This window comes from Oncorhynchus tshawytscha, linkage group LG03 (assembly GCF_018296145.1).
Source record: "Oncorhynchus tshawytscha isolate Ot180627B linkage group LG03, Otsh_v2.0, whole genome shotgun sequence".
Lineage (NCBI taxonomy): Eukaryota > Metazoa > Chordata > Actinopteri > Salmoniformes > Salmonidae > Oncorhynchus > Oncorhynchus tshawytscha.
In genome coordinates, this window is record NC_056431.1 from 65,175,203 (window position 1) to 65,188,971 (window position 13,769).

General features: G+C 40.3%; 1 protein-coding gene across 1 annotated transcript; it reads left to right on the plus strand.

Moving 5' to 3' along the window:
• Positions 1-1,369: 1,369 nt before the first annotated feature.
• Positions 1,370-8,282, plus strand: LOC112224565 (gastrin-releasing peptide receptor). The gene is made up of 3 exons (XM_024388192.2): positions 1,370-1,773; positions 7,082-7,427; positions 7,588-8,282. The coding sequence occupies exons 1-3, from the start codon at positions 1,370-1,372 to the stop codon at positions 7,981-7,983; spliced, it is 1,146 nt and encodes a 381-aa protein (XP_024243960.1). The 3' UTR covers positions 7,984-8,282.
• Positions 8,283-13,769: the final 5,487 nt, after the last annotated feature.

Sequence of the window (13,769 nt, forward strand, 5' to 3'; positions counted from 1 at the left end):
ATATTTGATTTGCACATTGTTGTCTACTGCTCATTTGATTTGATTTGATTTCCATAAGTTAATTGTTATTCAGATCCGGTGTGTCTATAATTAAACGGTCCCCTTGTCTTTGTGGCATAGAGTGCAGTGTATTTCAACAAAAGAACAGTCACAGCAGGTAGCCTAGCAGTTAGCGCCTTGGGTCAGTAATCAAAAGGTCGCTGGTTTGAATATCCGAGCCGAAAAGGTTAAACATCTGTCGTTGTGACGTTGAGCAAGGCACTTAATCCACATTTTCAATAGGGGTGCCATACTACTATGACTGACCCTGTAAAACAACTAATTTCACTGCACCTATCTGGTGTATGTGACAATATAACCCATTTTTTGGACTGTAATATCAGTCAGTGAATCACAGAAAATAGCTCATTTCACCGTTATGTATACACATAACATACGGGACACTGGACGTTTAGTGTGTATCATTTAATGAGAAACGTGAAATGGGAAATTCGTGTGTGTCCATCACAAAAACGTCTTAGTCATTCCATGTGTGATGAATATTCAGTCAATTCCCCCATTATCACAGCTCAATTATTGGCCTCCTGGTGAGGATCTTGACAAAACCAACTTTCAGTGGGCTGGGTTATTATCAGAGAATTGACACATACCACAGGCTCAAAATTAACGAGGACAGTGTGATGTAGTCGAATTTTTGAGACGGTAGATAGAATGTTGTGTTTTTTTTAACCACCGTTATTTGGGGTATTTTTTTACCCAAGCAAATTACAGTTAAAGATGACAACGGTGTTTCTAATGGTCAGATAGACAGAGCACAGGCTAAGGTCTGGGTTGGGACTGAGTTAATGCAAAGGGAATATGAAGGTGAATAAGGCGCACCAAACCTACGTCTATGCACCAAACAAACATCCCAGTAGTGTACATTGGTTGCGTGGTGGACTGGAACTCCTGAGTTAAGTCCATCCATCCACTTGTCGCAACTCTTCCACAGAATAGGGCAGGGCGCAAGTGACGCACGCCGTCAGTGAGTTTATAACCCCCACACAGATGCCGACTCAATATACATTGAAGGTTCATGAGAGAACCCTACATATATATCTGATAGTTGGACATTCTTTGCATCATTCAAATTATTATATTTTTATGTAATTTTTTACTGAGACCAACGTCTCTTTTACAGATGAGCCCTGATATTTAAAGGTTTAGTTTCAGATTGGCAGCTTTTTATGATACTATTAGGCTATTCTTAATTGGTATTGGGGAACACAATAAATTATGAGTCACAACATTTATTTTAACAGCAAGCCATCCCAAAGGTAACTTTAAGAATATATATTTTTACAAACTTTCAAGAAAGAAGACACCAACTATGTCTTTGGAGGACTCGTTCATTTTAAACCCTGAGAACATGATTTTTAACGTATCGCAAGTGTCCAGTATCAACACAGAGGTCCAGACGCACTACATTTGGCTGCCCGGTATTGCTATCGCCACCGTCTACGGATTACTAATAATTATTGGACTTATTGGTAACGTCACGCTAATGAGGACGTTTATCACAGTTAAATCCATGCGGACTGTGCCCAACCTGTTCATGTCCAGCCTCGCGCTCGGGGACCTGCTGCTTCTAGTAACGTGCGCTCCGGTGGACGCCAGCCGGTACCTCGCGGACAAATGGCTCTTCGGCCGGGTAGGATGCAAACTCATCCCGTTCATCCAACTCACCTCCGTCGGCGTCTCCGTTTTCACACTCACTGCGCTCTCTGCAGATAGGTGAGGCTTTTTTAATCAGATGTGTTGTTTTCTCAATCCCTCCGACGGGAAGTTCCATGAACTTTTTCAAGTAAACGTAAAAACAAAAGAACAGCCTTCATTGAAGTTTTCCAACCATTCTTTGGCATTGTAATATGAACAGGCAGGTATGGTAGCACGAACAGACAGGTCGTGTAATTAGGTGATACATTATTACACCAGCCTACACTTTCAGCCTGGTTGCAGATGTTGTTCACTGCAGACAAATTCACGGAAGAGAGAGTGAACCGGTGGGGTTTAGCTCACATACTCATGTTCATTCTGTGTAGGCCTAATGTAATTCAAGTCCAATCTTTTATTTTGTTCTATTCATCAATTCACTCCTCAAAATTCTGTTATCCTAACATTTTCAATCAACAGAAATAAAGAGATATGGCAACCCTTGTGGCATTTGTGGCGCCACTTTTTAGAAATAATGGCAGAAATGGTCGTTAAATGGCCGCTTTTGGCTTTTAGTGAGAGTGTATAACTGGCACAGTACTGAAGTCCCATGGACATTAAATCACTTGTCAGGACACACAGAAACAACATAAAAGCCATTTTCAACATGTTGATAATTAATGGCTTTAGAATTGCCCTCATGATGCAAAGAAAACTGTTGCATTCGACAGTACATCAAGGGACCGATTCTGACCCGAGTTTTTAGGCGTGCATACATTTCCAGGGATGGGCACTATCGAATGTCTAAATTATATGCTACCCCGACCTTCTCTGTTTCCTATTTATATCATGTCAAATATTAGCCAATAACAGTATCAACCGTCAGTAGGCCTAATAACCACAAATATTCAACTGCCAATTTACTGTTAGTTCCCTTCAATTGGTACACTTATCATTCCATTTAATTTCATTGTCTAATTTACCTTCATTTGCTCACTGTAAACGCTGTCAAGGCTGTGTGGCTGTTACTGAGGATCATTAGTAACAGTTGATAATATAAAGAAAACACATGTAGGCTAATTCAACTGTTAGTGCAGACCAAGCGGTAACAGTTGATAATATAAAGAAAACACATGTGGGCTAATTCAACTGTTAGTGCAGACCAAGCGGTAACAGTTGATAATATAAAGAAAACACATGTGGGCTAATTCAACTGTTAGTGCAGACCAAGCGGTAACAGTTTGAACCTGACCACATATGGAGCAAAACTTGGCTGTGTTATCAAACAATTCTATGATTAGTGCAGGCAATTATAAATACTTTCCTAAACCTAAATAATCTACATGTCAGAGTATTTTTTTAATCTACCAATTAGTGCTGAAACAGAGACAATAGGCATATATTTAGATTTTGTTCTTTCATTGATCCTTAATATTCTGAACCATTCTCTCTATATATTGTAGTCTGTCGAAAAAATTCTTACCGAAAGGTATACCGTATTTAAAGTGGTGGCTTAAGATACTGTAAATGTACAAACAACTATATTGAATGAAACGTCCAGGAGAAAATCTGTTGGCCAGCAAGTGGGAGGGTATTTCAGGATTTGAAGGTAGTCACATCCGCAGAGCGCTTTTACACGACTGAATACCAAATATTGAAAAGTGAGCAGGAAAGGCTGAATGCTCAGCAGGCTCCTGAGCTGTTCTCTATTCGGTTCTATTATTCTATCCCACTATGTTCTCAGCTCCTCTGTTCTTGCTCTGCAGAGTTCTTTGTTCATCAAAGTTCTTTCATCATTGGAACCTGGAGTTCAAAAAGTTCTTAGAAGGCTATTAGTCAGAGCTGAAAGAGAGAGTGAATGTTCCTTTAGTGAGGTGAAGACAGGCAGACTGGCCTATCTCAGTTAATTAACAACCAGAGAGCTGTTCACTCAGTCTTAATTTCTTACAGGCACACATGACACACTCAAACAGTGTCGTGATGTTGGCCTGGGGGTAGGTTTATGTCAGTCATAAATATCTCTTCCCCCCTTTTTCCTCTCTCTACCATACTGATGTTACATTTGAAAACCCCTTGGTTAACATAGAGATTCTGGGAACATCAGAAGGTGGGGGGAATTAACTATATTCTGGTAATCCGACCAATTGAACATATGCAGTGGTACTTAATGAATATGATGTCAGTTCGGTTGTCATCTGAGACCTTCTCATCAATGATAAGATGACAGTCTACACATCAAAGTTATCGGATTCACATGGAATTGTTGTTCAATTTAAATGTTTGAATATGAAACTATCCGTGATGGGATGAAATGTGATTTTAGCTTCTAAAATGTGAGATTTGGGTTTTCATAAGGTAGGGCTCTGCTCAATCAGTGGCCCGCCCCTGTGAAGGGACATGAGCTATAAAACCTTTCAAACACGCCCTCCTCTCCCTTCCTATATCAAGCCTTGACGACAATATAACCTCCTGTTCCGAGGATGTGAGGACGACGGTCCGATGTCAGAATGGTTCAGATAATAACTACAGAACGAAGCCAACATCAGCGTGAGCTTTGGTTGCGAAAGGTATGAACTTTGAACTCTTATTCACTACAGAAGTGATACCTCCTAGCCGTTGAGTTAGCAACAGCAGCTGCAAACGTAGGTTAGGAAGGAACAGACAGAGTATCCCGTCTACCACAGAACGACGTTACTACAACGTATTCAATTTACCAGCAGAGACAATCTTCAAAGGACAAAGGACTCGGTTGGGCAACACGGCCTCCCATCTACCACCAACCTACCGAAGTTCAGCTCAGAGTAAATATTTATTGCATTTTCCTTTTCCAAATGGGCTGTAATTTAGAATGCATGAGATACTGTATTTACGATAGTACAGCTTCGCCCTTTGTTCCTCAGTCTTCCCGCTCTTTCACTCAAACCCAGTCCCTTTTCTTTTGTGTAACAAGCTGTCATATCTGTTCCGCCTGCTAGGGACGTTTTCCTTTATGACATAATTTGTAATCAAGTTATGATTCATTATGTGTATGTGTAATTAGTTAGGTATTTAGCAAATAAATAATTTTGTATTGCTGATTCAACTTGTTAGCCAGGGTTCGTGCAGATAACCAAGAATTTACAACTTTCAGATGAGACTTAATTAAGGTGAGGATTAATATTGACTGCTATTGATGTAAAATATTACTAGGTCTTTAAGAGTTTATTCGGAAGATAACAGCTCTATAAATATTATTTTGTGGTGCCCCGACTCTCTAGTTAATTACATTTACATGATTAGCTCAATCAGGTAATATTAATTACGGAGAAAATATTTTATAGAATAGCATGTCATATCACTTAATCCGGCATAGCCAAAGACACGACAACCCTATACATTAAAACGGATGCATTAACACCCTACCTGTCACTGCAGTTCTCTGCCCTACCCATGCTTTTAGAAACAGCAGAATTTCAGGAAAACATCAATAATGTAACCAATCTAGGCAAATAAATAGGGATTACTTTTACATTCCTTACATGTCACCTGTTATTACAGTTGAATATATACAGTACCAGTCAAAGTTTGGACACCTCCTCATTCAAAGGTGTTTCTTTATTTTTACTATGTTCTACATTGTAGAATAATAGTGAAGATATCAAAACTATGAAATAACACATATGGAATCATGTAGTAACCTAAAAAGTGTTAAACAAATCAAAATATATTTTATATTTCAGATTTCTTTCCTTCTTAATTAATTTGAGCCAATCAGTTGTGTTGTGACAAGGTAGGGGTGGTATATAGAAGAAGTCCATATTATGGCAAGAACAGCTCGTATAAGCAAAGAGAAATAACAGTCCACCATTACTTTAATAAGACATGATAGTCAGCCAATCTGTAAATTTGAACTTTGAAAGTTTCTTCAAGTGCAGTCGCAAAAACCGTCAAGTGCTATGATGAAACTGGCTCTCATGAGGACCGCCACAGGAAAGGAAGAACCAGAGTTACCTCTGCTGCAGAGGATAAGTTCATTAGAGTTACCAGCCTCAGAAATTGCAGCCCAAATAAATGCTTCACAGAGTTCAAGTAACAGACACATCTCAACATCAACTGTTCAGAGGAGACTGTGTGAATCAGGCCTTCATGGTTGAATTGCTGCAAAGAAACCACTACTAAAGGACACCAATACGAAGAAGAGACTTGCTTGGGCCAAGAAACATGAGCAATATTCATTAGACCAGGGGAAATCTGTCCTTAGGTGTGCTGCATCAGATGACCTGGCCTCCACAATCACCCGACCTCAACCCAATTGAGATGGTTTGGGATGAGTTGGACTGCAGAGTGAAAGGAAAAGCAGCCAACAAATGCTCAGCATATGTGGAAACTCCTTCAAGACTGTTGGAAAAGCCTTCCAGGTGAAGCTGGTTGAGAAAATGTCAAGAGTGTGCAAAGCTGTCATCAAGGTAAAGGCAAAGGGTGACTACTTTGAAGAATCTAAAATATATTTTGATTTGTTTAACACTTTTTTGGTTACTATATGACTCCATATGTGTTATTTCATAGATTTGATGTGTTCTCTACTTACTATTTTACAATGTATAAAATAATTAAAATAAAGAAAATGAGAAGGTATGTCCAAACTTTTGACTCGTACTGTATATATATTTTTGTTTTATTAACAAAGGTTTTTGTAATTATTTGCAGAACTTTGATACCATATAATCAATGGATTTTGATTTAGGAAATCCATGTTTTATTATGAGAGTTGTTCTTTTCCATACATTAATTACCAAATGCCATTCTATCACTCTTTGATAGTCCTGAAGTACCCTTATGTATGTATGTTGCATCCATATTCTCTCATTACAGATATGATCAAACTCAATTAGCCAACACCAGCTGCTTTTCATTGAATTCTCTGGTTCTTTTAATCAGAGCAATGTGAGACAATTTTTCTTTAATGATAAAGGATCTGGGGGAGGGTGGGCTTTAAGCTAGAAACAAGATGTTGACCCGACTCTGATGCACATGGGAATGAATATCTTTGCTTTGTCTCTATGATATTCAGAAGCTAAGCTACGATCTTCTAAAGTCGAGAAGTCAACAAAATTGGACTTTGCTTGGGAAGTAATCTTATACAATGTGTGGCTCTGTCACTATCAATTGATCTCTTCACTTTCTGTAAAAGAGAAAGTATAATTATCATAGTAAAACATATTTGCTAACGGAGTAGCATTTGGGGAAATCGGGTCAAGACTTTATTTTCCTTATCCATTATGATAATTATAATTATTAAATAGCCTATCTATTTTCAAATGTGAAAAAGGGGCCTTGGGGAAAAATGGTTGGGAACCCCTGTGCTAAATGACTGGTAAATGTAATGAAATGAGTTTTCTGCTCGTCCCAGGTACAAGGCCATTGTCAAACCCATGGATATCCATACGTCCACAGCTAAGATCTGCTTCCGAGCAGCAGCCATATGGCTCTTCTCCATGACCCTAGCTGTTCCTGAGGTGGTCTTCTCCGACCTTCACACCTTCAACATCAGCCAGACCAACGACACCTTTGTGACATGCGCTCCCTACCCCCATGCTGGGGATCTGCACCCTAAGATCCACTCTATGGCCTTCTTTCTCATCTTCTACATCATCCCCCTTCTCATCATTTCTGTGTACTACTGCTTCATCGCACGCAGCCTGATCCAGAGCGCCTCAGACATGCCCGTGGAGGCACACTTACACATCAAAAAACAGGTGTGTGAATGTGTGTTTGGACACTGGACATTTAGGTGTTTATCATTTAATGAGACATGGTAAATAGTCAAATAGGGAAATGAGAAATGTGTGTATGAGTTTGTGTGTGTGTCCTGCTGAATACTCCAATTGAATGATGCTTTCTTTACCATCCCCACAGATTGAGTCAAGGAAGCGTCTGGCTAAGACAGTCCTGGTTTTTGTGGGTTTGTTCGCTGTATGCTGGCTCCCCAGTCATGTGATCTACCTGTACCGCTCCTACCACTACGGCCAGGTGGACACGTCCCTGGGACACTTCATCGCCAGCGTGGGTGCCCGCATCCTGGCCTTTACCAACTCCTGTGTCAACCCTTTTGCCCTCTACCTGCTCAGTAATAGCTTCCAGAAGCAGTTCAACAAGCAGCTCCACTGCCGCCGTCGTCCACCAATCAACTGTAATGCTCAAAGCACAGGGCGGAGCAACACGCGACTGACCTCGGTCAAGAGCAACAATCAGTCTCTGGCTAACTTCAGCCTCGTCAACGGGGCTCATGTTAGTCAGGAAGGCTGTGTGTAGTGACTGTGCTGAAGATGATGCTTTAGACTTGTAAAAGTGACATTCCAAGACTGACATACTGCCAACCAATCAAATCACAGAATAATTTATGGCTGTAACCCATATACTGTAGTGGGCCTGTGTTCTAACTCCAAGTGTTGATATTGTAGCACCATTAATTAATTCTAATTCTATGGTTGATATGCAGGGCTTCAGTATATGCATCCCACGATCCATGATTGATACAAAGTGTTTTATTTTAAGCAGGAGTGGAAAGACTAATGAAATATCCTACTCAAGTAGAAGTTACTTTAACTACATTTTACTCAAGAAGAGGTACATTTACTGGTGTAAAAAAACTCAAGTAAAAATGAAAAGTAGCTAATTTAAAAGGTACTCAGAAAAAGTAGTTGAGATAAAAAAAAATATTACAAGTAGTTAAAGTACTCATACAAGTACAAGTACTCGAAAAAGCTACTCAATTACAGTAACAGGAGTAGTTGTAATTAGTTACTTTACACCTCTGATTTTAAGTTTCAAATGTATCATCTTAACAGCTACTGCTACGTATGTAAACCAATGTGTCTCAGTCCTCCAGAGATGCAGTTATGTTCTGGTTTCTCATTAGAACTGTTTTGATCCATTAGAGAAGTTGACAACCCAACCAGATGTGAATAAGATGCCGATGACCAGGTAATGAAGAGGTAATGAAGCTGCCATTGTGTACACGAGCCTAAAGGAGCCTAAAGGACAGTTCTGTAGGGATATCTCCAGCTGACTAAAACACCAACAACCTCAGTGCTTTGAAAGATACAGTGCCTTGCGAAAGTATTCGGCCCCCTTGAACTTTGCGACCTTTTGCCACATTTCAGGCTTCAAACATAAAGATATAAAACTGTATTTTTTTGTGAAGAATCAACAGCAAGTGGGACACAATCATGAAGTGGAACGACATTTATTGGATATTTCAAAACATTTTAACAAATCAAAAACTGAAAAATTGGGCGTGCAAAATGATTCAGCCCCCTTAAGTTAATAATTTGTAGCGCCACCTTTTGCTGCGATTACAGCTGTAAGTCGCTTGGGGTATGTCTCTATCAGTTTTGCACATCGAGAGACTGAAATTTTTTCCCATTCCTCCTTGCAAAACAGCTCGAGCTCAGTGAGGTTGGATGGAGAGCATTTGTGAACAGCAGTTTTCAGTTCTTTCCACAGATTCTCGATTGGATTCAGGTCTGGACTTTGACTTGGCCATTCTAACACCTGGATATGTTTATTTTTGAACCATTCCATTGTAGATTTTGCTTTATGTTTTGGATCATTGTCTTGTTGGAAGACAAATCTCCGTCCCAGTCTCAGGTCTTTTGCAGACTCCATCAGGTTTTCTTCCAGAATGGTCCTGTATTTGGCTCCATCCATCTTCCCATCAATTTTAACCATCTTCCCTGTCCCTGCTGAAGAAAAGCAGGCCCAAACCATGATGCTGCCACCACCATGTTTGACAGTGGGGATGGTGTGTTCAGGGTGATGAGCTGTGTTGCTTTTACACCAAACATAACGTTTTGCATTGTTGCCAAAAAAGTTCAATTTTGGTTTCATCTGACCAGAGCACCTTCTTCCACATGTTTGGTGTGTCTCCCAGGTGGCTTGTGGCACACTTTAAACAACACTTTTTATGGATATCTTTAAGAAATGGCTTTCTTCTTGCCACTCTTCCATAAAGGCCAGATTTGTGCAATATATGACTGATTGTTGTCCTATGGACAGAGTCTCCCACCTCAGCTGTAGATCTCTGCAGTTCATCCAGAGTGATCATGGGCCTCTTGGCTGCATCTCTGATCAGTCTTCTCCTTGTATGAGCTGAAAGTTTAGAGGGACGGCCAGGTCTTGGTAGATTTGCAGTGGTCTGATACTCCTTCCATTTCAATATTATCGCTTGCACAGTGCTCCTTGGGATGTTTAAAGCTTGGGAAATCTTTTTATATCCAAATCCGGATTTAAACTTCTTCACAACAGTATCTCGGACCTGCCTGGTGTGTTCTTTGTTCTTCATGATGCTCTCTGCGCTTTTAACGGACCTCTGAGACTATCACAGTGCAGGTGCGTTTATACGGAGACTTGATTACACACAGGTGGATTGTATTTATCATCATTAGTCATTTAGGTCAACATTGAATCATTCAGAGATCCTCACTGAACTTCTGGAGAGAGTTTGCTGCACTGAAAGTAAAGGGTCTGAATAATTTTGCACGCCCAATTTTTCAGTGTTTGATTTGTTAAAAAAATTTGAAATATCCAATAAATGTCCTTCCACTTCATGATTGTGTCCCACTTGTTGTTGATTCTTCACAAAAAATACAGTTTTATATCTTTGTTTGAAGCCAGAAATGTGGCAAAAGGTCGCAAAGTTCAAGGGGGACGAATACTTTCGCAAGGCACTGTACATATTGGATTGTTGTTTATATGAGTGTTTGAATTCTGTAGCCTACACTGAAATATCAACTTCCTTTAACAACAGCTGCCCAGGATTAGTCAGTCCTGCATCAAAGGCTTGGAAACGTTCTATCTACAAACCCATAAACATCTCAGCATTGGTTGAAGATATATACATATCTGTAAACAGTTCATTGTATGGATCAGACTACAGTACAGTGCATTCGGAAAGTATTCAGACCTCTTGACTTTTTCCACATTTTGTTACTTTATATCCTTATTCTAAAATTGATTAATTCAATTTTTATATCATCAATCTACACACAATACCCCACAATGACAAAGCAAAAACGGGTTTTAGGAATTTTTTGCAAATGTATTAAAAATTTTAAAAAGTACCTTATTTACATAAGTATTCAGACCCTTTGCTATGAGACTCAAAATTGAGCTCAGGTGCATCCTGTTTCCATTGATCATCCTTGAGATGTTTCTACAACTTGATTGGAGTCCACCTGTGGTAAATTCCATTGATTGCACATGATTTGGAGAGACACACACCTGTTTATATAAGGTCCCAGATGTGACGCTTGGCATTAAGGCCAAAGAGTTCAATCATGGTTTCATCAGACCAGCAAATCTTTTTTCTCATGGTCTGAGTCCTTTAGGTGCCTTTAGGCAAACCAAGCAGCCTGTTATGTGCCTTTTACTGAGTTGACAGTGCATGTCAGAGCAAAAACCAAGCCATGAGGTTGAAGGAATTGTCCCAAGAGCTGTGAGACAGGATTGTGTCGAGGCACAGATCTGGAGAAGGGTACGAAAAAATGTCTGCAGCATTGAAGGTCCCCAAGACCACAGTAGCCTCCATCATTCTTAAATGGAAGAAGTTTGGAACCATCAAGACTCGTCTTAGAGCTGGCCGCCCGGCCAAACTGAGCAATTGGGGGAGAAGGGCCTTGGTCAGGGATGTGATGGTCCCGAGTTCCTCTGTGGAGATGGGAGAACCTTCCTGAAGGACAACCGTCTCTGCCTCACACCACCAATCAGGCCTTTATGGTAGAGTGGCCAGATGGAAGCCACTCCTCAGTAAAAGGCACATAACAGCCTGCTTGGTTTGCCTAAAGGCACCTAAAGGACTCAGACCATGAGAAAAAAGATTTGCTGGTCTGATGAAACCATGATTGAACTCTTTGGCCTTAATGCCAAGCGTCACATCTGGAAGAAACATTGCACCATCCCTTCGGTGAAGGATGGTGGTGGCAGCGTCATGCTGTGGGGATGTTTTTCAACGTCAGGAACTGGGAGACTAGTCAGGATCGAGGGAAAGATGAATGGAGCAAAGTACAGAGAGATCCTTGATGAAAATCAGCTCGAGAGGGTGCAGGGCCTCAGACTGGGGCAAAGGTTCACCTTCCAACAGGACAACGACCCCAAGCACACAGCCAAGATAAAGCAGGAGTGGCATCGGGACAAGTCTCTGAATGTGCTTTAGTGGCCCAGCCAGAGCCTGTACTTCTCTGGAAAGACCTGAAAATAGCTGTGCAGCGACGCTCCCCCTCCAACCTGACAGATCTTGAGAGGATCTGCAGAGAAGAATGGGAGAAACTTCCCAAATACAGGTGTGCCAAGCTTGTAGCGTCATACCCAAGAAGAATCAAGCCTGTAATCGCTGCCAAAGGCGCTTCAACAAAGTACAGAGTAAAGGGTCTGAATACTTATGTGAAGATGATATTTCAGTTTTAAATTTGTAATACATTTGCAGCAATTTCTAAAAACCTGTTTTTGCTTTGTCATTGTGGGGTATTTTGTGTAGATTGATGAGAATTATTATTTTTTAAATCAATTTTAGAGCAATTCTGTAACATAAGAAAAGGTCAAGGGTTCTGAATACTTTCTGAATACTCTGTGTATCAGATTGTTTGGTTCAGATGAAAATTGACAGTTATGTCCAAGTGTCACGTTCGTCGTAACGAGGAGACCAAGGTGCAGCGTGATGAGAATACATTCCTATTTATTAAACTAAGAATACTTAAACAAACTAATAAAACGAACGTGAAGCTATTAACACTAGTGCTGACACAGGCAACTATACATAGGCAATAACCCACAGATAAACCAAGGAATATGGCTACCTAAATATGGTTCCCAATCAGAGACAATGATAAACAGCTGCCTCTGATTGAGAACCAATCCAGGTAACCATAGACATATAAACACCTAGACTAGGAAACCCCTAGGACATACAAAACCCCCTAGACAATACAAAAAAACGAAACAAACCACCCCTTGTCAAGGTCAGGACGTGACACCAAGAGTAGTTCGATGTTGTCCAAAGTGATACTTGTGTTTCTCAGTGTTTGATAAATATAAAAAGTAATTCTCTCTGGGTGAATTTAATATATTGTTGTTGTTTGAGCATTTTCTGGTGTCTCTGCAAAAGCACAGCTTAGCACGCCATCATGTTATTTGATCTACATTTATTTGTAGAACAAGCTTGTGTTGTCTTTGTTTACAGTGCCAAAGTTTTTATTGTGTTAAAAATAAGTGGCAATATATTTTTAGCAGTACATTTTAAAATGTTTTTTTTATGTAGGCGACATTATGATGTTTAGTGTTGATTAAATGGTTGAAAAATTAGGGTGTGTGGTGTTTCAATGTTGCTGTCCTGTACTTTTCCTCAACACATCCCCCAACATCCGGGCTGTTCACCCTGCTAACATCTAAAAGGCAGAGACAGTACAGGTGCATCAAAGCTGGGATAGAGAGACTGAAAAACAGCTTAGCCGGCCTCTGCCCAGTACTCTGCCCTGAACCTTAGACACGGTCACTAAACGGCTACCATCCGGCACTCAACCCTGTACCTTAGAGACTGCTGCAGTACATAGTCATTGAACACTGGTCACTTAATGTTTACATACTGTTTTACCCACTTCACATGTATATGCTGTATTCTATACACATTTTCAATTAACATACGCACCATTCTCATACATGCAGTATATACACTGCTCAAAAAAATAAAGGGAACACTAAAATAACACATCCTAGATCTGAATGAATGAAATATTCTTATTAAATACTTTTTTCTGTACATAGTTGAATGTGCTGACATCAAAATCACACAAAAATTATCAATGGAAATCAAATTTATCAACCCACGGAGGTCTGGATTTGGAGTCACACTCAAAATTAAAGTGGAAAACCACACTACAGGCTGATCCAACTTTGATGTAGTGTCCTTAAAACAAGTCAAAATGAGGCTCAGTAGTGTGTATGGCCTCCACGTGCCTGTATGACCTCCCTACAACGCCTGGGCATGCTCCTGATGAGGTGGCGGATGGTCTCCTGAGGGATCTCCTCCCAGACCTGGACTAAAG

What these genes read in the sequence shown, in the direction of transcription:
- LOC112224565 (XM_024388192.2), top strand. Translation starts at nt 1,370, where the DNA reads ATGTCTTTGGAGGACTCGTTCATTTTAAACCCTGAGAACATGATTTTT. An exon ending in ACTGCGCTCTCTGCAGATAG is followed by an intron (nt 1,774 to 7,081) that starts GTGAGGCTTTTT and finishes TGCTCGTCCCAG; the next exon opens with GTACAAGGCCATTGTCAAAC. An exon ending in ACTTACACATCAAAAAACAG is followed by an intron (nt 7,428 to 7,587) that starts GTGTGTGAATGT and finishes CCATCCCCACAG; the next exon opens with ATTGAGTCAAGGAAGCGTCT.